This window comes from Culex quinquefasciatus, chromosome 2, assembly GCF_015732765.1.
Source record: "Culex quinquefasciatus strain JHB chromosome 2, VPISU_Cqui_1.0_pri_paternal, whole genome shotgun sequence".
NCBI classification, from domain to species: domain Eukaryota; kingdom Metazoa; phylum Arthropoda; class Insecta; order Diptera; family Culicidae; genus Culex; species Culex quinquefasciatus.
In genome coordinates, this window is record NC_051862.1 from 218472862 (window position 1) to 218499661 (window position 26800).

A 26800-nucleotide genomic window follows, 5' to 3' on the forward strand; every position below is an offset into this window, starting at 1 on the left:
ATCCATATTTTATTCTCCATTTTACGACACAATTATTTTGTTCAAAAATCTTTCTAATTGAAACAATTGCACACATTTCAATGTGAGTGAAACTAGTAAATATCGTCAAAATTTTCATCAAACATTTTTGGAAATGTTTATGAAACTTTCAAATTTGTCTTCGGTAGAAAACTGTAATTAAAGCAAACTTGAAGGCCGTTGCAAATATTTTTTTAAGTTTATGTCCCCCGGCTCTGACCAAAATGGGCGAAAACATAAAAAAATATGAAAATTTAAATAACAGGCCATGGTCTCAACATATGAATGAAAAAAGTGCTTCAAAGTGCATTTTACACATGCCCAGTTGTTTTGCAATCATTAGTTTTAAAAATATCCAAGTATTGGAGAGATTTTTTTGGCCGAAAAAAAAAACTTTTTGCGGTGCTGTACATTGGAATTCCACAAAAACTGAAAATATTTGTTATCGATTTTTTTTTTGAGCTGAATTTTTTTTTGGTCAAATCTTATTATTTATGAAAATAATGTTTGGAAATCAGCTGTACTGGGTATATAATATTTTCTAACATTTTTTTATCTGAAATTCCCCTTGATGGCCAGAGCAACGATTTTTCATGAGTTACACCTTATTTAAAGATAGATTTACGCCGTCGCATAAACTGTTCAGATTTCATGTAATCATCTTCAAACAAAATAAACATCAAAATTTATATGAAAACACAAGTTAATTCAACAAAATACTCTTTTTTACAATACCAGTAAAATTTCTATTATAAAAAAAACTATCTATTTAACATTTATTAATAGAAATACGTCTAAAATACAATAACGTATTTTAATTTTAATATTATATTTTGTGCAAATATGGCACGGCTTTCAAAAACTTTGAGCACCCCTGCTTTAGGGGATGAATAAAAAAATATTTCGATAGTAATAGGCAAATAGGATTTTGTAACAAAACGGGTCAACTTTACTGGCATTTCAGGGCATGATCCCCTAGGTGTACTGAGCCCGAATCCCAAATATGAGCTTCATTGGTTGCGCATTGACTTTGAATTTTAAATGGGATTTAACCCGTAACATCGGGCTGCTCCTAAAATGCTTAAATGGGGTCGCAGAACTCGATTTTGATGACTAAAGTAAGGCCGTTGCAAATATTTTTCAAATTTTATGTCGCACCGTTAATTTTTGACACTGTCCGTGTTTTTAGTTTTTACTTAAATTCTCAATATCGAATAGACAATCGAGAAAGAGAAGGATCAGTTTACAGAACGATGCAAAATGAAGACACGATTTAAAATATTTTTCCGATTCCCAGTTATAGAAGAGAATCATGTCAATGTCCAGCAAAGAAAATCAAATAAATGGCAAACTCTCCTTTGAATATTCCGTGAGGAAGAAATAAAAATATAACCGGAGAGCCTTTTTAAAACAAATGAAATCCAAGAAACCATCGAGGAAGGGATTCATCGGGGTAAAAAGAATATCGAGGAAAGAAGAGCATCGAAGTATGCAGTTAGAAGGGACTGAAGAAACCATCGAAGATCAACAACTAGAGAGTCGACTGTAGATACTACATAAATGGTTCAAATTAATCAACTCACCTGATGATGATTTTGTTGATCCTCATCTCCGCGGATTTTTCCGGTTTACGGTTTCTTCAACGTCGTCGTCAGGTCCTTCAGGGTTGAGAAAGATTTTGATCTTAGCAGGATTTGGTAGTTGGCGTTGGCCTAACACATTTTTAGTACGAGTAAATTATGCTTCTGATATTGGAAAAGCCTTGTTAACAAGTTTTACAAGTCCTTAAGGGATATTTCTCAACTGAACAACAATAAACAGTACAGCCGTTAATTTGCAAAATTAAAATTTGTATTAAAAGTACCTTAACGCTAGTGGTTTTTGTATTTTTGTTGGTTTTCATTTAGGAAAAAAGGCACAAACACACGTCCTTTGACGGCTGCTCTTTCATTCTTATGTTTTTGGCTGAGACAATCGCGGACAGCTTAAAATTAACGAGTAAAAATCTGTACAAAAAGTGTGTTGGATTTTCGACGCCTTTCTTCTGTTTCGGTTTGCTTTCTTTTTGTTGCGATTTTCTGTGTTCTGTGGTATTTTGCTGATATTTTCGTAGAGCAAGAATTTCCCTAATCTCTCACACACACACACATACACGAACTTAGCCGGCTAAAACGGAGAGGAGGTGGACAACGGACAAAACGGGGGCTTTGAGCGGCGGCGGCGGTGGAATGTTCCAGATTCCGGATGCAGTCGACTATTTCGTGATGGGTCGTCGGAACAGCAGGATGTGAGGTTCGGGCTGGTGGATCATGTAGTGGATCCAACCCCGGGACTGCTGTACTCCGATCGATCGCCATTCCGTTTCCGTCATTAGGTGGGTCTTTGGCACTAGTTTTGCGATATCCTTTGGCAGGACGACGTGTCTGGAGAGAGGCAAGGAGGGAAAAACCGGTTAATATTCAAGGACGCCATTTGAACCCCGTTGAACTGCTTACCTGTACTCGTACTCGTCGTCGAAATATTTATCCGAATAATAAATGTCCTTTACACTCATGGCGGGGAAGGTTTAATTCACACTGCAAATAACGAATATCCGCGTTCCAAATAGAAATAAAACAGCTGTTGGACAAAAAATCACTGTTGCTGCCGCTGGGCCTGTTGCTTGCTTTGTTTTTTTGAAAGGATCCTTTTCGCGGTGGCGGTTAAAAATCGAGAGCGCACATTTCAAAAAAGCGTAATCGTAAATGTCATCAGGTAGTATGTCTCGCTCACACAGCGTATCAACGGCCACTGGAGTGAGCGAGATGTTTGATTTAAAACAATGTTCAGCCCGGGTCACACGGTTTCCGGATTTGACATAAAAAGATGTTTGCCATAAACAGATGTTTGGCATAACGACGGGGGACGTTTGGCATAAATGTGACATCTTTGCACGCTCAACAAAATGAATCTTTTCAGAAGTTTTTTTTAAAAAGGTCCAATCCAGATTGTTAAGCGAAAATTGCGTTCGAATGGTGAACGCCCGAAATGTCAAAATCATGCAGTGGTACCAACATTGCGAAAAAAGTGTGCCATGGCATGACCACCACATTTTTTTTCTAATGTTGGTGCCACATGCATGCGTGATTATGACAGTTCGGACGTTCACCAATCGAACGCCATCTTCGTTTAAAAACCTGGATACAAAAAAATCTCTTCTTTTTTTTAGCTTTTTGAAACCTTATTGAGTCAGAAATATTCAAAAACACCCAAAAAGAAAAATTATTTCAATTAGGTCGAAGATCTTTAAAAAAAAAGAAAAAAAAATGTGGGTTAAATCCATGCATTAATAAATGGATTAATTATTCTTAGAAATTATTTATGATTTTTTCCATGATTTTTGTATTTTTAATTTTTATATTTTTGTATTTTTGTATTTTTGTATTTTTTTTATCGCACCATATTTGTGTTTATTGCATTGTTTCACTTTTTGTAACTTTGATTTAATTATTTTTAAACTTAAGCCTTTTTTCATGTATCATTTTCATACTAGTTATAAGGCTAGTCTGCAGATCGGAAGGAAAGGGGTCAAGAAACAGCTTTGCGAACAGCAGAACAAAGGACAGGGAGTGATTTCTTGGGGCTTTTCTTCACCCTCTCTGACTTGCTTGCGCTGCCGCTGCTGCCCATTTGATTTTTTTTCTTGACCGGTTCCTTCCGAAGTGCGAATACCGCTTTAAAGTTTATACTGCCCATGTTCGCATAAATGTACAATATGCAAAAAACAGCAAGCTGAGAAAAACGCATTTGAAGTTAGTCCCACACATAAGGCTTTCTGGTCGGAAATTTACCAACACATTCAAAGTATGTTTACATGACAGCTGGACGTTTGTTTGCATCAGGTTTCCTATCTCTCTCTAGCAAAAATTTTTTGTCAGGCGTCTTCTAGCTGTTTTTTTGACTGACTGCCCGATATGTCAGCCAACATACTTCGCAGGGCTGTGACAGCTACAGCTCGATCATTGTTTGCATCAGGACACTGTGACGAGGAGTTCGTCATTTTTGAGTTAAATTATATTTTTTTCACTGGGCCTAGAAAGCCTGGGTTTCCTCCTGATTTCTAGAACAAAGTACTGGATGTTGTAGGTTTTTCAGAAAGAACATACGATTTTGAACCAAACTGCATCAATAACTAAAAAGCGATGAAAATTCATACGGGACATTTATGCGATCAGGGCACGGATCAGGGCCAGTATATTTTTTTCAATTAGTTTTCTTTAGAATTATTATTTTTTTAATCATTTTTAAAATTGTATTTTTTTTTGTATTTTCGTCTTAAAAACTGTTTTTCAGTTTTTTCATTCGATTTTTAGTATTTGTTTTTTTGGTTTGTTTTTTGTCATTCTATACATTATCAAAGTTTGAAGCTGTTTGAAATCTGTCTCAAATCTGACAGATTCCTAATTTATTCATTTCTTAGCTCGTTCTGAGTGAAAGCAATACATTAATCTGTGAAACGGAATAAAAACTAAATTTTGTTTCCAGATTAAATTTTCCAAAGGTCCTGAATAGGAACTCATGACTCATAAGTTGTTTTAAAAATTTACTCTAGGTTTGTGAATCAAAATTACATTGATAAAATTGATTTGTTTTGGTACAAAATTCAACCTGACGTTCACGCAATACATACACGCGTAGAATAACTCAATAGAGTTATCTACGTGCGCATGTATTGCGTGTATACGTACACGAAAAAGATTGAGGTTAAATTTTGTACTGGCCAGCAAAACAAATGGCGTGCTAGTGTGCGTGAGAGTGGGTTTAGATTTGGTTTAGATAACTCTATCGAGGAATTAAAAGTGAGAGTGTATGCAACATGGAGTTAAACTTTCTGTGCAGTTGCTGTGAAGGTTCCCATAGAGTTATCTACGAGGTTATCTACGTGCGCATGTATTGCGTGTACGTACACGAAAAAGATTGAGGTTAAATTTGGTACCCGCCAGCAAAACAAATGGGGTGCTAGTGTACGTGAGCTCGGGCTTAGATAACTCTATAGAGCATTCTACATGCGTAAGTATTGCGTGTACGTACACGAAAATAAAGTGAGATTAAATTTTGTCAGCCAGCAAAATCAAATGGTGCGCTACTCTCACTATTAATTTCTCGTTAGAGCTTTATGACGCTTCACGTACGCACACTAGCGGACCGTTCGATATTTCTGGCCGGACAAAATTTAACCTCACTTTCTTTTGTGTACGTACACGCCATACACGAGGCCATACAAGCGCACGTTGATAACTCTATTTACCCAAAAATGAGGTGACTTTACTAAGCGTGCCAAACCGTTCCGTTACGTCAAACACGCCCCTCGCGGTCTGCTGCTTCTGCCTTATGGCAAACGTCGCTTTATGCCATCCTGTCAACCCACTCCCCGTCGTCGTCGTCTTCTTCGGCCATCGTGGCACCCGTTCGGTCTCTTTCGCCTCTGTGCACGCAAACGGCGTGCAGCGTTGATTTTCGGTGCCGAGCTGAAATCCTAGCAGAAAGCCTGCAAAATGGTGAGTTTCGGGCCCCGAACCGGTCGGAATCGACGCCGGAGGGCGGTGGGCGTGCGAGCGTGGTGGAGTTTGGCCGGAAGCGGCCGCCGGCTGGAATCGACGGCGGAATTTGTTCCCTGACGGAATTTGCCTCGTTGTCTCGTGCGGAGCAGAAAATGTCGGACGATTCGAGGCGGTGCGTGTGTGTGTGTGAGAGTGGGAGAGAACGAGAGCGGTTAGTTGTCTCTTTCTTTTTCCGGCCACAGACGTCGGAGTCGGAGAGGAAGACAGACGTTGCAGTTCTTTGGCAGAGCTCGAGCTCGGCGTGTCAGTGTGTGCGTGTGTTTGTCGTCGAGTCGAAGTAGGCAGCGAGTCAGCCTCAAAAAAGAGAAGAAAAAAACACGTTTTTTAATCGCCGCCGTGCAGGTTATTCTGCAGAGAAAGTTGCAAGAAAGTGCGAAAGTTTAACGTGGTTCGACTGCTGAAAGACGACGCAAAATGGTACGCGGTTAATTTTGGGATTGCAATTTGTTGAAAAACAGCGAAATGACGTCTTTGAGGCGTGAAGGGCTGATTGTGAAATTATTCACGAGGAAGAAGAGGGTGTGATTCCGGCGTGGGGGAAAGGAAATCATGACGCAGCAGGCTCCTCCGTCTCGGATGACGTGTGAAGGGACAGCCTGCTGTGGTTTTGTTGTTCCAAGACTTGTGAAAATAATTATTCAACAGGAATCGATTCCAGCAGAGCAGACATCAAGATGAAATTGATTTTTCCACAATCGCCGCCGCCCCCGCACCCCACCTCAAACCCGCAAGCAAAAATGCACTTTCCAGGCGCACGTTTATTGATTTTCCCCTTTTTTCTCTCTCTCTCCCCGCCCCATAACCTAGGTTAACTTTACCGTCGACGAAATCCGTGCCATGATGGACAAGAAGCGGAACATCCGCAACATGTCCGTCATCGCGCACGTCGACCACGGCAAGTCGACGCTGACCGATTCGCTCGTGTCCAAGGCCGGTATCATCGCCGGTGCCAAGGCCGGTGAGACCCGCTTCACCGACACCCGCAAGGACGAGCAGGAGCGCTGCATCACCATCAAGTCGACGTAAGTCATCCTCTAGAAAGTGGGTCTTTCTGACGTTCATTCGTCAGTGGGGACAATGAATAAAAAAATGCACTTTTAATGTCGGGGTGGGTGTTGTGCATTCGCAAACCTGCGTCAGCGAGCCAGAGGTGAATGTAATGTGGTTGATGGGAGAAGAAAAAAGAGTACGATAATCACTATCTTCTACCTATTCGCAATAGTTCACGTTTGCGCCAGCTTCCAGCAATGTGTGCAACGTGGAACTGATTGGAATTTCTTAGTTCAAGCTGCGATGATTAACGGGAAGAAAATGTTGATCTGAATTTTTCCTTTTCTAAATGTTTGAAACGAAGATTTTAATAATTTTATGCAAATTGCTAAATCAATTAATAAAAGTCAAAGTAGTTATACCGTAACATAATCGGAATGGCGTTGAATTATGTTGTTCATGTTAGTCACGTTAGACGTTCTTTCAAATTGTGTGCGTTCTAGGTACTTGAAGTTCTCATTCGGGTTAGGGAAGCGCATTTATAAATTGCTTTTTATTCCTTTCATAAGTTAAGGATTTCATAGCACAAAAAGCCCCTCATAATAAACAGTTCGCGTGAATTATTGAATTGTCGTGAACGTTTTAAACCTCTGCTGCCCAAATTTTTTCGTTCGATAATTTTTATTTTTTCCCATTTTAAAGAGGTCATTTTAAGCAACTTTTGTTTTAGGAAAAAATTACTTCTCTTCTTATGTTTTTTTTTTTATTTTTAATCTTTTTATTTGCATCTATCTTGTTTAGCTATATTTGTTTCTGTTAGTATGAAAGTAATCTTTACATTTTGCTCAAAAATGCTCAGTGGCAATACAAAAATTACTGCACACTTATTTTTACATATGACAAAGAAAATATTTCTAAAAAACACAGCCATAGTTGACCCTAGAAAAATCACATTCCCTCCCTTATTTTCTTAAATTTTTAAAGTTCTTTTTTCCAGTGTTTTTTTTTTCAAGATTAAAAATTGGCTGAAAAATTGACTTGGGCGAATTTTTTGATCGGTTGCAAACAAGTTTTTTCTTTTAATTTCTGTCCGTCTCAAAGTTTTGTTTTTGAAACGAAATTTTACGCGCTAAATACAAATTGAAGTCTTGTTTATTTGTTATAGCTGCCGTAGCTTAAAGTCAATGGATTGATTTTGACTAAAAAATTTGCCCTTGAATCATGCTAACTTACAAACAAAAATTAAAATAATGGTCAGGAAACTTGTGCCTCGTTTTTCTCCACTTGACAAGGTTGACTTTTAGGGAGATTTTCCCTTATCCTATTTAAAAAGTGGATCATCTACACTTCCCGTCTCCCAAATTCCTTTCCTTATCCTTGGTGCGCGGTGGAGGTGAGAGCGGTTCTATTCCCAATTATCAATTCTGAAGCAACATTCGAAAAGCGCGAAAAAGCATTTTGACAGCTGAAACTATTTTGCAAATTCAAAGAAAACAGATAAATTTTTCACAAAATTTAAAATTGTTAAGTTGGCCTTCACAGCTACATACCTTTCAAAATTCCTTGAAAATCATAACATCACATAGCGAAGTCCAGTCCGCAATCATCTTGAGGGGTTTGGGCACATGCCTAAACCACGTGGCCTTTAAGTTTAGATTTTTTTTCCCTTTGGATTATTTAATAGGACGAAAGGCCTTTGAGTCCTCCAAAGCGTCCTGGAATACCGTCATCTGGGGCGAATCGGGACAGCAGTTTTTGCAATGTTGCCACCTAATATTTAGCTTTTTTGAAGTAGTTTCGGTTAGACCAGATTCAGAGCAACAAAATGTGTTCATTCATTCCCAAATTTGAAGCTTTAAAGTGCTTTAAAACGTGCTGTCCCTATTCGGACTGTAGTCCCGATTCGCCCCAGTTGACGGTATAGAAGTCTACCGTCGAATATAAACCCTAATGGCGAACTTGGTAGAATCATGAAGACTCCAAGATCTGTATTTCAAGCTGCTCAAAGTGATTCCAAAGAGTCTGAAAAACTTCACTGAATATGTACCTTCATCGAAATCTACTTGAAATCATGTTGTTGCGGCAGTAGACTCAAAGATCTGTAATCCATGGTACTTTGATAAACCGTAACCCATAACATCTTAGAATTGGTCAAAAAAAGAGATCATAGTGACGCTGGAACATAACTGAATATGAACCTTTATCGAAATCTTGATAAACTCAAAGATCTGTGTAATTTTGACAACCTAGAATATCTCAATTCTCGACAAAATGCTACGCCATGTGGCCCCTGGGAGCATTTCGTTGTACTGAAACCAAACTTAGTTTTAGTCGTACCCTTTAAAAATGCCAAAGTTTATAAATTTCATTCCTTTCCCCTCTCCCCCACAAAACAGCGCCATCTCGATGTACTTCGAGCTGGAGGACCGCGATCTGGTGTTCATCACCAACCCGGACCAGCGCGACAAGGACTGCAAGGGTTTCCTGATCAACCTGATCGACTCGCCCGGACACGTGGACTTTTCGTCCGAGGTGACGGCCGCGCTGCGCGTCACTGACGGTGCCCTCGTCGTCGTGGACTGCGTGTCCGGTGTGTGCGTGCAGACCGAGACCGTGCTGCGTCAGGCCATCGCCGAGCGTATCAAGCCGGTGCTGTTCATGAACAAGATGGACCGCGCCCTGCTGGAGCTGCAGCTGGAGGCCGAGGATCTGTACCAGACGTTCCAGCGTATCGTGGAGAACGTGAACGTCATCATCGCCACGTACAACGACGACGGTGGCCCGATGGGAGAGGTGCGCGTCGACCCGAGCAAGGGTTCCGTCGGTTTCGGTTCCGGTCTGCACGGATGGGCCTTCACGCTGAAGCAGTTCGCCGAGATGTACGCCGCCATGTTCAAGATCGATGTCGTCAAGCTGATGAACCGCCTGTGGGGAGAGAACTTCTTCAACCCCAAGACCAAGAAGTGGGCCAAGGTCAAGGATGACGACAACAAGCGTTCGTTCGTGATGTACGTGCTGGACCCGATCTACAAGGTGTTCGACGCCATCATGGGCTACAAGGCCGACGAGATCCCGAAGCTGCTGGAGAAGTTGAAGGTGGTGCTGAAGCACGAGGACAAGGACAAGGACGGCAAGAACCTGCTGAAGGTTGTGATGCGTACCTGGCTGCCGGCCGGAGAAGCTCTGCTTCAGATGATTGCCATCCATCTGCCGTCGCCGGTGGTTGCCCAGAAGTACCGTATGGAGATGTTGTACGAGGGACCGCATGACGATGAGGCCGCCGTTGCCGTCAAGAACTGCGACCCGGAGGGTCCGCTCATGATGTACGTGTCCAAGATGGTGCCGACCACCGACAAGGGCCGTTTCTACGCCTTCGGACGTGTGTTCTCCGGAAAGGTCGCCACTGGCCAGAAGGCCCGTATCATGGGACCGAACTACACCCCCGGCAAGCGTGAGGATCTGTACGAGAAGTCGATCCAGCGTACCATTCTGATGATGGGCCGTTACGTCGAGGCCATCGAGGATGTGCCGTGCGGTAACATTTGCGGTCTGGTCGGTGTCGATCAGTTCCTGGTCAAGACCGGTACCATCTCGACCTTCAAGGATGCCCACAACATGAAGGTGATGAAGTTCTCCGTGTCACCTGTGGTGCGCGTCGCCGTCGAGCCCAAGAACCCGGCCGATCTGCCCAAGCTGGTCGAAGGTCTGAAGCGTCTGGCCAAGTCCGATCCTATGGTGCAGTGTATCATCGAGGAGTCCGGCGAGCACATCATTGCCGGTGCCGGTGAGTTGCATCTGGAAATCTGTCTGAAGGATCTGGAGGAGGACCACGCCTGTATCCCGCTGAAGAAGTCCGACCCCGTCGTGTCGTACCGTGAGACCGTCTCGGACGAGTCCGACCAGATGTGTCTGTCCAAGTCGCCGAACAAGCACAACCGTCTGTTCATGAAGGCCGTCCCGATGCCCGATGGACTCGCCGAGGACATTGACAACGGTGACGTGAACTCGCGTGACGACTTCAAGGTGCGTGCCCGTTACCTGGCCGAGAAGTACGACTACGACGTGACTGAGGCGCGTAAGATCTGGTGCTTCGGCCCGGACGGAACCGGCCCGAACATCGTCGTCGACTGCACCAAGGGTGTGCAGTACCTGAACGAAATCAAGGACTCGGTCGTCGCTGGCTTCCAGTGGGCCTCGAAGGAAGGTGTGCTGGCTGAGGAGAACATGCGCGGTGAGTTTGGGACTGTGTCGATGGGAGGGTTTGAAATCTTTATGATGATCTTCTTTGTTCCACGAAAAACAAATTTGATGGATAAACAAATTTCAAGCTCAACAGGTCTGACGTTTCTTTGAAACCTGGATGTTGGACCTGCTCGAAATCGTATACTAATCTGGTTCTTCTCTTTCCCCCCTCAGCTGTCCGCTTCAACATCTACGACGTGACGCTGCACGCTGACGCCATCCATCGCGGTGGTGGCCAGATCATTCCGACCGCGCGTCGCGTCCTGTACGCGTCGTACATCACGGCCGCTCCGCGCATCATGGAGCCCGTGTACCTGTGCGAGATCCAGTGCCCGGAGGTCGCCGTCGGCGGTATCTACGGTGTGCTCAATCGTCGCCGTGGCCACGTCTTCGAGGAGGCCCAGGTCGCCGGTACGCCCATGTTCGTCGTGAAGGCCTACCTGCCCGTCAACGAGTCGTTCGGCTTCACCGCCGATCTGAGGTGAGTTTCTTGGTGTTGATTGGTTTCAGATTTTGGGGTGGCAAATTTTCCTATCTATCCGGCGAGCTGCTCGATGATCGCTGGTCAATTTAAGTTTGCCAGAGTAAAATTTGTTCGAAAAACATTGTTTTTTCTTCCTTCCTTAGAATTTACAATACCTGTCTTACAAGACAAACGCTCTTTTAAAAGTGTAACTTAGTCAAAAATTTCTGACAATCGCGTACTAAACTCAACCTCCTTCTTCCCCACAGATCCAACACCGGCGGACAGGCGTTCCCGCAGTGCGTGTTCGATCACTGGCAGATCTTCCCCGGAGACCCAGCCGAGCCCGGCACCAAGCCGTACGTCATCGTGCAGGACATCCGCAAGCGTAAGGGCATGAAGGAAGGCATCCCGGATCTGTCACAATACCTGGACAAGTTGTAAATCATTCTTTATTGTAACACCCTTCTTACAATTCAACAACAACAACAACAAAACAACCTAGCAGAATATGGAAGGCAGGAGTGTGTGTCCAGAGCTACAACAATTAATATAAAGAGAATAATTTATACATGTTTACAAAAGTGACAAATCCGGGCGCGCGCCTCCTCGTGCGTGCCTTTGCATCCACTCAGAGCAGAACTACAAATCCCTTCACCACCACCAAAACCCACGCTTTTCGCGCCGCGCTTTTTCCCTTCGATCAACAATCTCCGGCTCGTGCCGGGGGCTCCATCGTGCTCGTGCTGAAGAAAAAAACAACAGAACAAGTAGAAGAAGACAACAAGAGAACGTCAGTGTGTGGCAGAACGTAAAGCGTAAAATCAAAGCAAGAGAGAATATAGAAGATGCGACATCTTGTTGAGCAAAAAACGCCAAACTAACTGGCGCAGAAACGCAAACGAGTGTAGTTTTACTTACCACACAAAATGGGCGCGCATTGTAATCGATCAATCTTTCGTTTTTTTTACGCAACACGTAATTTAATCATGGTTTCTTTTCTCTATTTCCATTCATTACCGGTTTATTATAGTTTCCAAAAACTTGATTGCTATTATTTTGCACTACGAAGTAAATTTGGAAATTTATATAACACACTCTATACAAATAACGTTTATTTTACATAAAATTTACAAACGACGATTACAGTGACTTGTCATTCCACACACGCGACAAATGTCCCACTTTTTAACATCATCTTTCCCAAAAAAACGACATTTGAAGAAGTTCTGAAACTGGTCATCGAGTCGACGCTTCCTAGATTTCTTTGAGGTAAGATTAATTTGAAAAATCCTTTTCACTCTTCTCCCTTTTTGTGATGATTTACTTCAACTATGATTTGTGATTATACTCCATTATCAAGCTCAACAGGTCTGACGTCCGTTTCCTCAAACTTTCTCAACCCTCAAAAATTTCAAAATTGGTCAAAAAACTAATATTTCTCTCCTTTCTCTACTTTTGTTACAGATTTGTCCACTCGTTTTGTTGCCCCTTTTCGCTCGGATAGACTTGTCCGCATCTTCGTTTGAGGTAAGAATAAAATTATTTTCTTTTCTCCCTTAAGTTTCCACTCTTCCTTCCTATTTGTGATGATTTATCGAAACTATGACTCGTGATTATACTCCATTTTCAAGCTCAACAGGTCTGACGTCCTTTGCCCTCAACTTACCTAATCAAAATTGTTAAAAGATGCTCGAAAAACTAACAATTTTCTCCTTTCTCTACGTTTTGTTACAGGTCGATCTTCCCCATCCGTCGTCTTTTCGTTTTCGCTTGTTGAGGTAAACATCGAAATTCCAATTCCCAAAATTATGTATTGCTGCACGAACCAAACTCATTGAATGATGCTAGAAATCATGGACCTGTTCTGAACAAACCATGAGTTGAGAAAACGATTATCTGACACCTCTTCTGACAATGACGAAACGTTCGTGAAAATCTCCCTTTCAACTTCTTGAAAATTTCAGTAGGACTAACGAAATTGTTTCTTTTAAATTGCAGATTTTTCGTTGGTTGATTTTGGTCGCGTTGCTGGGTCAATTCTCCTTTTAAGGTAAGCATCTGCTAATTTGAACAATTAAACTCTAAATTTTTAAATTGAATGATGCTAGAAATCATGGACCTGTTCTGAAAAAATATGAGTTGAAAAAACGATTATCTGACACCTCTTCTGACAATTGCGACTATAACTTATCGTTCAAACTAACTTTTCAAATTCTTGGAATAAATCTAACGAAATCGTTTTTTTTTTACATTGCAGATTTTCGCTGGTCGCTTTTGGGTCACTTTGCTGGGTCGATTGTTCTCCTTAAGGTAAGCATAATCAAAAAAAAAAAAAATCTAAATTCAACAATTTCAAACTGAATGATGCTAAAAATCATGGACCTGTTCTGAACACATCATGAGTTGAAAAACACGATTTTTATTTCTGACACCTCTTCTGACAATTTGACTTGCGAAGCATTCAGTTTTAATTTGTTACAATTCAAGTTCAAAACTAATCAAACTTTGTTTCTCCATTGTTACAGGTTTCAAATGATTTCATCCTCCGCGTCGTCGCATCGGGCTGTTTTCACTCTTCAAGGTAAGAATCGCACTTTTCTAATCCAAAACGAGCCATACTTTGCTTTTTTCACATGATGAAATTTATATTCACGGACCTGTTCGTACTAAACCGTGACCGATTTGAATTGCTCTGACTTGAAATTGTATCGCGCAAAGTGCTCTTCTTTTTTTTTGTTGAATGCCAGTTTAAGCAAATTTCTAATGCCAACATTCGTTTTCGTCTCGTTTTTCTTGCAGGTTGTCGTTTCCGGTGGACTTTTCGTCCTTAAGGAGCCATTACACTACCGCAAACAAGCTCGCCCTTTTTCGTGTTTGACAGTTTGCCAAACTCGCAAACAAGGCAAAATGTATGCGTTAGTACAAAAAAAACCAGGCAAACTGTCAAAAAGTGCGAGTTTGTTTGCCATAGTGTAATAACTCCTTTAGTCAAGCTTTGATTACGTCACGTGTCAAAACGACCACAGAACTTTATGACTCCTACAATCTTATATTTGGCCTCCAAACAAACGTAGAATTCTTTGTATTTCCCTAAAAAAAAGAAAATTATGTTGTCAACCGATGAACTCACTTCAAATCTGTTGTTCTGACGTTGGATAACGTCTTAATCAAAGATTGGGGGAAATTCTCGTATATTTGGCAGGTTAAGCACTCGCTCCTAACTCCATCCAATTTGCTGATTTTCAATATTTAAAAAACTTATTTTGTAAATCTGTAAATACAAAATTGCTTGCTCACTTCTTATTGAGCTATTTATCACTCGATTTCAGTTGAAAACGCTTCTAATGAGCTGTAATTCAATGTCGAAGTACTGATATGGCAAAATTAGAAGCACACTAAAATTAGATGCTGTTCCCCTAATAGGTTGGAATTCAAAAAAAAAAATCGAGAATTATACATTAGATTTCAAACGCTTATAACTTTGTTCGGTAAAATAAAGATGGACCGATTTTGCACCATTCGTTTGTTAAATGCTGTAAGAGTTGCTTAAAATATAAAAAAAGACTCAATCCATAAACTTGCAACTGATATCGCCAAATACAGGATGTGCCAACCGCTTGTTTCCATTGACTGTGTACCGACGTGATTAAAACTCTGTTCCCTTCTCTGTTAAAACATACGCATATTTTTTTCTGGTATCCCCATGCTGAAGTTTTACAGTACTCTAGGTCTCGAGCGATGGCCGGATTTTTGTTTCCATAAAGTGTCCCAGAAGAGTGAAATTCTTGCAGCTCCCTGAAGGATTCCGACAATGATCGTTTTTTATAGTTTCAAGATCGTCTCCGGAGCAACAGTGGAATCTATGGAATAAATTTTTCTGCGCAATGGTAATGAAATAAAAAGAATGGTTTCTGAAAATCTTGATCTTATTTTTCTCCTTCTCCATCTTCAATTATATTATAGTTGGAACATACTTACCAAATTTTGTCTCGAGCTTCTTCAAAACCAGGTTCGCTTGAATGCAAATCATCTTCTTGCCGTGATTTTTCGATTACATTTTCTCAATCGGGCAAAAAAATATAAACGCGACTTGTCGTTTGTAGCTCATCGACCAGACTCAGTCTATTTTTTGTTTTGCGTTCTCTTCACATTATGTTCTCTTACAACAATCCAAAACATGCATGAATGAAACTAAAGTAACTAGGCAACCACCCAAACAACTGACAAGTTTAACCAACTCAAAATCAAAATAAACCACAAAAAAACACAAAAAGGAACCTTCCCAGCACTAGAACAACCTGAACAAAATTACCAAAACCGTCTACAATCAAATTCCTCTGGAACACTTCCTTTTGAACGATCTTTCTTCCACACTGTTTTGTTTGCAACCGTTTCTTCCTTCTTCAAAATAGAACTCACCTCTCAATTTTTCGTCTTCTTACTGATGAGCCTAATTCCTTCCGTTCCTGCTTTGAACCAAAAATTCTTCGGCGAAGCGAAGCCAACTGCCACAGCTGCCATTTTGACCTGTTGAAGTGACCTTCAGATTAGTATGACAACATTATAAAGGCCTAAGTTTTATAACACTTCTAGCACCAACGGGGTCAAGACTTACGCGAAGCACCAAGGGGGTCCAAACAGTTGGAAATACAACTGCATCCGGCTGTATCTCGGCGATAATTCAACGGATTTGGATTATCATTCGGTCCGGAAGGATGTCAAGAATCACAAACAAATGTAGTAAAAATCATATCATGCTATTAAAAGACTGGTTAAGATCTTTGCAATGTAGAATAACACTTAAGGTTGTGTGTGTTGCATATTCAGAAGGCGAAACCATTTTTCTATATTTAGTCAAGACGGTCAAGACACTCATCTCATCAAGGTGTATTTTTCATAGCAGAAATACAAACCATACAAAAATATATAATCTGGAGTTTTTTTTGTAAAGGTCCAATAAACCAAATTTTCAGTTTTTGCTTTTTGAATGTTTTTGAAACCGCCTTGAGTCAGGGATATTGAAAAACACCCAAAAAGCAAAAACTGAAAATTTGGTTTATTGGACCTTTTCAAAAAATCTCCAGATATTTACCCAGTCATAATAAGATCTTAATAAGGTTTTACGCCGTGACGTCATTTTACAGCTCATGTGCACTGTTTACATGGTCTTCGTCGATTGTCGACGAATTTCCCCAAAGAAAATCGTCGACCGCATCGAACTGTGCTTAGTCCATGTAAACAGTGCACTCCTTCTAACCTCCAAATCGAGTCGGCGTAAAACCTACATTAGGTTTCTCCTGGTAGGTATGCAATAAGCAAACAAGCTATTCGAAATGCTGTATCGCAGGGGTGACCAAAGTATGGCCCGCGGGCCAAACGTGGCCCGCGAGGTGATATTTTGTGGCCCGCGGACCCATTTTGAATGATCCTGTAAAACGGCCCGTGTACCACTTGTAAAGTGATTTTATACTTTTTCAAAATTAAGGTTTATTTTAGGGTTCGATTCCCATCTGCTCCCAACGAGAAAGTTAAGAACACATAAATTTGAAATGATGAATATGAACGAAAAATCAAAGTCGCTCGAGGCGGGGTTCGATGCTCCGTCCATTGGATTGGTAAGCAAAATGCTAACCACTAGGCCATGACGACTTGGTGAGCGTAGACTGGAATTAGGAATACTGTTACAGAGAGCGAGTTGTGGCGCTATAACCACGGCAATAGTGTCCAGGGCATTCGTGGAAATACAATGTCCCATCCCAGAGGGTCCCGGAGTACCAAACCTTCTTAGCATGGTGCTCCCAACGACTACAACCAAATCTCGGAGCGTATGGTGGTGTGTCCCCACGCTTCTTCCTCCCCTGTCGATTCAGAATTGTGTTGTTGTTCGAACACTCCGTGCTCAAACTCAACCCAATTACGAGTCATCTCTGCGATACGGCTTTACGCAGTAGGCCTGGCTGGTTTAACGCTTGTGATGTTTCAATGCATTCTAATGCAATGGCGCACTACAAAGGTTAATAAATGACAAGAAGAGTGCTAGTAGAGGGTGACGAGCGGGAATTCCCGGGAAAAATTTCCCGGGAAATCGACCATTTTTGGACCTCTCGATTCCCGGGAAATTTGGTCGAGAGTCCCGGGAAATTTTATACTTATAAAAATCGAAGCAATATTATATAAATTAATCAGAAAAACATTTGAAAAATTCGAAATGGTTTAAAACATTGGATGTTCACTTGTCGTACGTTCCAATAACTATAATTGAGAGTAGCCCACAAAATGAGGATCCCAAAATTTAGCATACTAAGCAGTTACATCCCAGAAATGAAATATTAATTTTTTTATTTTCGTATTATTAATTGCTATCGAGAAAACCCTTTTCAAAATGTTCAATTTCCATATCCTCTCTATAGCTATTTCATTGTTGATGTCAATAAATCATTTTGTGTTTCACATTATCCTCAATATTAGAATATATTTTGGAAGAAAAAACTCTGGCAATTTGTAGAGATTGCCTCAATATTTGTTGAGGTCCGCTAATTGTGAACATTCGGGTTTTCCTGATAATTGTAAATATTTCTTCAATGAATATTTTCAGTTGACCTTAAACAAGAAATGAATCATGAAATTGTTTTGAACTGTTATGTATCACATTGCGATACTGGGAAATTATATATTTGCTATTTTTTTTCTTCTCAAAAATCTAATAACAAGTGCATGCAACAACTTTTGAAACATCACTGTGTGCGAATTAAGACTCGTAAACACTTTAAACTACAATTTTGTGTCCCAAAAAGCTCAAAAAACGATCTTGTATTTGCAGATTAAGAAAAAAAATCAAATGCCTGAAATAGTTTCTTGAAGTAATGAGGCTACTTAAATTAACGTTTTTTTAAATAAGTATGAATTAATTGTACCTGAATTCATTGAAAAGCCATAAATTTAGGACTTTTTCTTTTTAAATTATTGGCACTATTGGCAAAGTTAAAAAAAACTCCCGGGTCCCGGGAATTCCCGGGAAATGTCCAAATTCAACTCTTGATTCCCGGGAAATTCAAAATCTCGAGAATCGTCACCCTCTAAGTGCTAGGCGTCATCTAACCTAAGGCACTCTCCAGGATCCCTTCGAAAGATTGGCTGCGCTAGGGTCTGATTAGATTAGATTAGATTAGATTTCAAAATTAAGGTTTATTTTAAACTTTTATATACTTATCTTTTTTATTTTTTGTTAATAAAAAAAAACTTATTATTTATCAATATTTTGATCCCCACTTTAGGATACAAATACTGTGTTCAAAATATTTTATAATTAAAACAATTTCATACGTTTTAATGTGAGTGAAACTAGTAAATATCGTCAAAATTTTCATCAAACATTTTTAGAAATATTGAAAAACGTTCAAGATTGACTTAGGTAGAATTCTGTAATAGTTGCAAAAATGTAAGTTTTCTTTATTAATTTGCAAGTCATAATGACACTTTTATGAACTGACCCTCAAACATACATTGCACTTCCTTCGGGATTCGAACTCATTACAGTTAGATAACGAAAATGTGGAAATCGGAGGATCAAGTTTGTTGCAAATATTTTACAAAGCTTTCGTCGATCAACCCACCCCTCCAACATTATAAAAAAATTAGCTCAAAAACAAGGAGCAAAAATATGTTTTCAAAAAACTTCAAAAATTCAAAAAAAAATGAAATGCAAGTGCAATCAGCTGAAATTTATTAAATATGCATTCCATTGCATTAAGAATCAGTTAAGTTTATTAAAAAAAATGAATTTTAGTGAATTTTCGATGAAATAAATAACTGTTTTTTCGCTAAAATGTTTTTTTTTGTTAAATCTTTTTGTTTTTTTAAATAATGATTGCAGTTTAACTATACGGAAGCTTAAAACATTTTCTAACATTTTTTTCCATAGAAATGTTGAAATTCTGGCTCTCAATGATTTTTCATTAGCCACACTTAATTTATAGATAAAAATACGCTTTTAGATAAATTGTTCAACATGTAATGTCACCATTTTCGAAATATAAAAACAAAACTTTTTTTTTTGAAAACACAAGTACATTTAGCTAAAAACTTTTTTTCAAATACCTGAAACAATAAAATCAACGATACCAATAAAAAACCGTCATTTTGTGGTTTCTATTATTTTGAATTTAAATTTTATTAAAATAGCAAATTAAATCTTTTAAATTAAAATAATGTTATTTATTTTTTTCAATAACCTTTTTTTTAAATTAGGCCCGCAAGCTCATTTGAGCTTCAAATTTGGCCCGGCCTCCAAAAACTTTGAGCACCCCTGCTGTATCGGGACCATCCATAAACCACGTGGACACTTTTTTTGGAATCTGTTACCCCCTCGTGGACAATCGCCATATCCCCCTTAAATGTCCACGTGGTTTATGGATGGTCCCATCCATTTTCAGCAGCACTTCAAATTGCTTCTCATTATTGTCGTGCAGCTGTTTGCATACCCTTCAGGCGTTATCTGAAACGCCTGTATAAATTATGGCGTTTTCAGATTACGCCTGAAGGGTATGCATTCAGCTGCACGACCACAATGAGAAACAATTTGAAGTGCGGCTGAATATGGATACAGCATGGCTTGCTAGGATTGGACCAGGATGTCGGAATGAGAATTAATTGTCATATTCATGAAATTATGAATCAGCCTTCCAACTTTATTTACAGCTTATTCAAACCGTTGTACAGTCGCTTACGAACGTGGTTCATTCCATTCCGAATTCTTCGTTCCCTTCCGCAACCACTAACCAAATATGCCTAAAGGGTGCCCATAAGGTCGATTCACTGTTCCGCCGGCTTGCTCGTTCCACTGCCGTGCGTCGCGCTCTCCTCCACACTTCCCATCTGCTGCCACTGCTCAACCGTCGCCGCGCCAGTTGCTCCACCACTCGACTCCGATTCTTTCCGGTCCGCAGCCGAGGCCGCCGACAGACTGTTGTAGATTTGCATTGCCTGGCCGACCATCGCGGTCACGTCGGACGCGTTCGCCGGCACGATCAGCGTGTTGTTTTTCTTGGCCAGATTCTCAAATGCATTAACGTACTTTTCCGCCACGGTCAGCGAAGCGGCGTCCCGGCCCGAGGTGGACAGTAGCGATTCGGCCACCATCTTCAGTCCCTTGGCCCGGGCGTCGGCAACGGCTAGCAGCGCAGCGGCCTCACCATTGGCGCGGTTGATTTCCTCCTGCTTCTGGGCTTCCGAAGCGAGAATTCGAGATTGTCGTTTGCCCTCGGCGACGTTGATGTCCGCAGCCCGGACACCTTCCGACTCCAGGATGGCCGCTCGTTTGCGCCGTTCCGCCTCGACTTGCATCTGCATCGCTTCGTGAACACGGCTTGGCAGTTTGATGTCACGGATCTCGTACCGAAGGCAAGTAATGCCCCACGCCTCCGAAGCCTTGTTGATCGACTCCACAATGCTGTAATTCAGTGATTCTCGCTCCCGAAAGACCTTGTCCAGCGACATCTTTCCCAACTCGCTTCTCATCGTCGTCTGGGCCAGCTGCGTGATGGCAAACTCCGGATCCTCCACGCCGTACGAGGCCAGGTAAGGATTCAAGATGCGCAAATAAAGCACACCATCGATGCTGAGCGTTACGTTGTCCGACGTAATAGCCGATTGCTTCGGAACGTCGATGGCGATTTCCTTCAGACTTTGCACGTACTTTACGCGGTCCACTATGGGCAACAGCACGTTCAGTCCGGGCTCCAGAATCCGGTGAAACTTTCCCATTCGCTCCACGACCCAGGCCTCCTGCTGCGGAACGAACATGACGATCGTGTTGATCGGAGTGGATTTGTACCGTACTTGGGCAGCTTGTAGCGCAACATTGTTGGAATTTAAGAGCTAAAAAGTAATGCGACGATGAACCAACTGGAATTAACAAAACAGCTGAAAATCTTACCATGGAACCATGTCCGGGGAATCCGGCCGCGGCAACTCCCCGAGATAATCGAGCTAGTCTGGCTGTTGCACGAATCATGTTTTAAGTGGATTATCGTCTCCGAACTTATTTCATTCGAAGGACGTACGTTGTCGGCCGGAAGCGTTTAATGCTGAAAGGTAGAAGCGGTTAGTATTTTATTACACTTAGTTGTAGAAATTTTAAGTAAGAGTTGTGTAAACTCGGCAATCTCGGAGTTATCGAATGCAAAATATGACAGTTGAAAGTTGCGTGTGAGATTTTGACATTTCTCTTTGAGACGTTCGGCCCACTGCGAAAAATGTGGCGTGTTGAAAACAAAAGGAGTTGCCGAACATTTCCCGGAATTTCAGTTCCCGGAAAACGAAATCGAAATTTCTCGACATCTTGGTCGGTTCTTTTTATTTATTTTCCAAAAATGGAATGCGGCGTTTGACGTTTCTTTGCGAAGTACTTTTTTTCAATATATGTTGATTAAAAAAAGCAAATAAATGACTGCACACAGAAAAAAACGTAGTAATATTACATCTGGGAAGGGGTATACTTTTACATCATCTTAAAAAGCTTTAATTTTACCTCTAAAAATGTGTGTTATGTTATGGTGGAAATTTACCACATATAAGGTGAAAATTTACCCAAGAAAATGACGAAAATACCGACGAATGTGGAAAATTGTATCTAAAAATGTGTTATTTTCGAGGTTAGTTTAGTCATTAGTTGGAAGGATAGATATCAGGCGTCGAAACCGACACCGCCGGCAAGGAAGGCGGAGAAGCAGAGTCCAGCAGTTCCGGCGTTTACGCCGACGGAGTTCCCTTCGCTGCCGGGCGCAGTTCCGGACGGAAAATCCAAGGATCGCCCTCGTCCCGCAGGAAGCAGCCAATGTGGCCCCCGAGACGGTGGAGCCACGGAGAAGGAAGCCGGGGAGGTGCTCTACAGTTCGGCTGAGCTGTGGGGATTTTTCCGAGTACATCGGCAGGTTCAAGACCTGCAAGACCCGCTTGGACCAAGTAACCCTCGTCAGTTACATGATCTCCAAGTATGGAATTTAAGGAGTTTTTTTGTTATTATATATTGTTTGACTGATCCTCGGTCCCAACCTGGTCACAGCACCTAAAAGGACCTAATAAAAATAAGTAAAAAAAAAGGATAGATATCGAACCTAGTATCGAACTGTCATTGCCTGTGGAAAACATAAACAAGCCATATTTCAAACAATCTTTTGTTTTGATTTTTGCCCTCAGCAACGCCGTCCTATTGTTTTTTCAGCAAGGACTTGCGTATCATCATATATCATGAAATATAGGGCAATCAGTAAAAAAACAGCTAAAAGTCGCATGACAAAAAAAATGCTAGAAAGAGGTATCAGATCTGATGCAAACACACCCGCTGCTGCCATGTAAACATTCTTTGAATGCGTTGATAAATTACTGACTAGGTAGAAAGCCTTTTTGTTGTTGAATTTGTTTTTGAATGTCCTAATTTTTACCATTATAACGTCAACTCCACCGCGGTACCTGTCGTGGTAGCCAATTTCCTCTCAGTTCTTCGGATTTCACTTTGCTATACCCGGTATTTAGCCTTTTTGCTACCGCATCAAATCCATCAAATGGAATTATGCACGGAAAATTGAAACAAGCATGGAATAAAATAAAAAAATAAATAAATTTAAAATTTAAAAAAATAAAAATATTGAAAAATAAAAAAATAAAAATAAAAATATTGAAAAATTTAAACAATTTAAACAATTTTTAAAACTAAAAAATACAAAGAAATAAATTAAAAAGTTTGAAACATTTAAATAATTAAAAAAATAAAAAGTTTAAAACATTTAAGGTCGTTGCAAATATTTTTTGAAGTTTATGTCCTTGGACTCTATTCGGGGTCATGGGGAGTGCAAAAAATATAAAAAATATAAAAATTTAAATAACAAGCCATGGTTTTAACATTTGAATGAATATAGTGTTTTAAAGTGCATTTTACACTTCCCAATAGTTTTGCAATCATTAGTTTTCAAAATAGGTATCCAAGTATTGAAGAGATTTTTTTTCGCCGAAAAAAAACTTTTTGAGGTGCTGTACATTGGGATTCCAAAAAAACTGAAAATATTGTTGATCGATCCCAGACATGCTAAATATTATGATAATTTTAAAAATTCTTATTTTAAATTTTTGAGCTTTCAATTTTATCGACCTTCTACTTTTCGACCGTTGCCCTCGCAACCCTGTCATACTTTTCCTCCGCATATTTTTCACACCGGGCCTCTTCTTCGCTGCCAAACGTCAAACTGTTGTAAACAAAACCACGTTTTCTTTCTCCGTTCGTCAACATGTCGCGCATGCCGTGCAGTGCCTAAGTGCATCCGAAAAATCGTGAAAATCCGCGTAAATTGTGCCCAATTCCGTGCGAAAAAGTCCCGCCACGATGGCCATCGAAACGATCCACAAGGCCGGTGCGCTCAAGCAAACCAACAAGTCGCACAAACATGGCAAACACGCATCCAAGCGTGCCCTGGACCGCGTCGCAAAAGGTTTTTTGTTTTGACTTTTTTGAGTGTCGGAATTTTGTTTACGTTGTTGTTTCTTGCAGGTAAGACGAACGTCAAGTCGGCGACGAAGCGGCCGAACCGGGAGTTGGGGCGGGAGGATCGGCGCCGGCAGGCGAACCAGATCCGGAAGAATAAGCGCCAGGAAGCGATTGCGCTGAAGAGGGCGATTGGAGGGGCGACGACGGCACCGTTCCTGACGTGTGTGATTCCGCTGAACGGGAATGTGGACCCGAACTCGGCGTTCGCGATTATTGAGAGCTGCGACGAGGAGGCCACCGTGCAGAAGGTGTCGGAGCGGGTGCGGTACATGAAGTGAGTTTTTGGAGGTTGAAATGTTTGAATAAATCCTAAGAAATCTTTCTTTTTTGCAGCGTCCCTCGATTCCGTCAGCGATTCTCGTTTCTCTGCCCGGCGACGGGACACGGTCGCGAGTTGAGCGTGCTGGATTCGCTGAAGGTTTGTGACTCGACGATTTTGCTGCTTTCGGCGACCGATGCCGGTGGTGAGGACGTCATTGACCGGGCCGGTGCCAAGCTGTTGAACATGGCCCTCAGCCAGGGTCTGCCGACGCCGATGGTCTGTCTGATGGATCTGGAGTCGATTGCGCCGAAGAAGCGCGGCCAAGTGAAGAACGATGTCCAGAAGGCCATCGCCAGCGTTCTGTCGGATGAGAAGATTATGACGTTGGACTCGAAGACGGACGGGTTGAATCTGTTGAGGCGCGTCGGAGGTCAGAAGAGGAAGATTCTGCACAATAAGGCGAATCGGCCGCATCTGTTTGGCGAGAAGTTGGAGTTTGTTCCGGAAATGGGTGAGGAATGCGTTGGAACGCTGAAGGTTACCGGCTTCTTGCGTGGAGTTCCGCTGTCGGTCAACCAGCTGGTGCACATTCCGGGGCTGGGCGATTTTCAAATGTCGGAAATTTACGCGCCGGAAGATCCGTACAAAATGCGCAAGAACGATGAGGAGATGTCATCCGGGGAGGTGAAGCTGCTGGCTAAGGCCGATCCGGCGAAGCAGACAAGCTTGCAGAAGGAGAACATTCCGGATGCGATGGATGCGGAGCAGACGTGGCCAACGGAGGAGGAAATCGAAGCTTCAAAGAGTGAGAACAAGAAGAAGCTGATCAAGCGGATTCCGAAGGGCATGAGCGAGTACCAGGCGGCGTGGATTCCGGACATTGAGGAGGTGGACGGGGAGGATAATAGCGACGAAGACGACGACGACGAGGACGACGAAGAAGAGGGCGAAGATGATTACATGTCGTGCGCTTCGGATTCCGAGAGCAAAATCGGAGACAAATCCGACGAAGAAGATGAGGAAGAGTACGACGAAGTTAGCGTTTCGGACGGCCCGGTTTCGGCGTCCAAGTACGACAAGGACATGGACATGGAAGAGGAGCGGCGCTCGCTGGCAAAGCTTCAAGCTGCCAAGGACGACGAAATCTTCCCGGACGAGATCGACACACCAGCGAACATCCCAGCCCAGGAGCGTTTCCGCAAGTATCGCGGGTTGGAATCGTTCCGCACGTCCCCGTGGGACGTCAAGGAAAATCTACCTCTGGATTACGCCCGTATCTACCAGTTCAAAAGCTTCGATCGCACCAAGAGGCGAATCATCAAGGAAGCCCAAGAAGTCGACGACGGAGTCATGCCCGGTTGGTACATCGAAATTCACGTGAAAAACGTTCCCCAGGCCGCCTGGAACGCACACTGTTCGACCGGAACCGGTGAAACCCTTGTCCTGTACGGCCTCCTCCCCCACGAACACCAAATGTCCGTGATGAACGTGTGCCTCAAGCGCACCCCCAACTCAACAATCCCACTCAAGTCGAAGGAACGCTTGATCGTCCAGTGCGGCTTCCGCCGGTTCATCGTCAACCCGATCTTCAGCCAGCACACCAACGGCGACAAGCACAAGTACGAGCGCTTCTTCCGACCCGGAATGACCGTCGTAGCGACCTTCTTCGCCCCGATCCAATTCCCCCCAGCCCCCGTCGTCTGCTTCCGCGAAAACCCGGACACCTCCCTCGGCATGGTCGCCTCCGGCAGCGTCATCCACTGCAATCCGGACCGCGTCGTCCTCAAGCGAGCCGTCCTCAGCGGCCACCCGTTCAAAATCCACCGCAAGTCGGCCGTCATTCGGTACATGTTCTTCAACCCGGACGACATCGAGTACTTCAAACCGTGCAAGCTGCGCACCAAGCTGGGTCGCCTGGGACACATCAAGGAATCGCTCGGAACGCACGGCCACATGAAGTGCATCTTTGACGCGCAGCTCAAGTCGCACGACACGGTCATGCTGTATCTGTACAAGCGAGTCTTCCCCAAGTGGACGTACGAGGACTGCGTTGTGTCGTGTCCGTACGAAACCTGTCCGAAGGCCGGCACGAGTGGAGCGGTGGCGGTGAAGGAGGACGAGGAGATGCAGGAGTAGAGAGGTAGGTGATTGATCTACTTTATTCTTTGGGCGGAATTGATTGTTGATTGCAAATTTATAATACAAACAGTGTATTGAAAACCAAATGGAAAACGTTTGTCGTGGGTAGAGTTTGAAGGAAATTGTCCCTTGTAATTAGACGCGTCAAGTGCGCAAATTGCGTGGCTATGCAGCGTGGATCCTCTGTTGGCTCTTGGTGAGCTGTCCATGAAGTACCTCATTGACTAATGTACTAATTTTCTGATACCCGACAAGTACTGGCAATTGGGTACTAAAGCCCTATGTCAATTTTTATGTACAACGGTAAAAAACACGATTAAAAACCATTTCTGATCACTTTTTTTTTCATTTTAACGCAATTTTTTTTTTTTTTTGACAAGACAACATTTTTTCGATGGATCAACTATGGTCCCCTTGGAACGAGCTGTCAAGAAGGACCGCGAGGTTAATTTTTCGAAATTGATTTAAAAATCCATTTTAAACTCTTTGTGGTCGTACAAAGGGTCATTTTACTCAGAAAAATAAGCTTTATCGCTGTAAACAAT

At 42.1% G+C, this 26800-nt stretch overlaps 4 protein-coding genes across 5 annotated transcripts; 2 read left to right on the plus strand and 2 right to left on the minus strand.

The window, feature by feature from the left end:
• Positions 1-1851: 1851 nt before the first annotated feature.
• LOC6048269 (cyclin-dependent kinases regulatory subunit) lies at positions 1852-2732 on the minus strand. Its single transcript, XM_001865177.2, has 2 exons — positions 2514-2732; positions 1852-2441 (listed from the first exon to the last, which is right to left on the minus strand). Exons 1-2 carry the CDS (start codon positions 2570-2572, stop codon positions 2273-2275), a joined length of 228 nt encoding a protein of 75 aa, XP_001865212.1. The 5' UTR covers positions 2573-2732; the 3' UTR covers positions 1852-2272.
• Positions 2733-5421: 2689 nt separating this feature from the next.
• On the plus strand, positions 5422-12215 carry LOC6032148 (eukaryotic translation elongation factor 2). 2 transcript variants are annotated; one of them, XM_038257836.1, is made up of 5 exons: positions 5422-5555; positions 6426-6640; positions 9005-10839; positions 11025-11331; positions 11583-12215. In XM_038257836.1, the coding sequence occupies exons 1-5, from the start codon at positions 5553-5555 to the stop codon at positions 11755-11757; spliced, it is 2535 nt and encodes an 844-aa protein (XP_038113764.1). In that variant the 5' UTR covers positions 5422-5552; the 3' UTR covers positions 11758-12215. The 2 variants fall into 2 exon arrangements, with proteins under 2 accessions (XP_038113764.1, XP_038113765.1); XM_038257837.1 differs by lacking the exon at positions 5422-5555 and adding an exon at positions 5874-6035.
• Positions 12216-19976: 7761 nt separating this feature from the next.
• LOC6032147 (stomatin-like protein 2, mitochondrial) lies at positions 19977-21527 on the minus strand. Its single transcript, XM_001842748.2, has 2 exons — positions 21251-21527; positions 19977-21192 (listed from the first exon to the last, which is right to left on the minus strand). The coding sequence occupies exons 1-2, from the start codon at positions 21326-21328 to the stop codon at positions 20128-20130; spliced, it is 1143 nt and encodes a 380-aa protein (XP_001842800.2). The 5' UTR covers positions 21329-21527; the 3' UTR covers positions 19977-20127.
• A 2033-nt stretch (positions 21528-23560) lies between these two features.
• Positions 23561-26341, plus strand: LOC6032146 (pre-rRNA-processing protein TSR1 homolog). The gene is made up of 3 exons (XM_001842747.2): positions 23561-23798; positions 23858-24128; positions 24188-26341. Exons 1-3 carry the CDS (start codon positions 23693-23695, stop codon positions 26250-26252), a joined length of 2442 nt encoding a protein of 813 aa, XP_001842799.2. The 5' UTR covers positions 23561-23692; the 3' UTR covers positions 26253-26341.
• Positions 26342-26800: the final 459 nt, after the last annotated feature.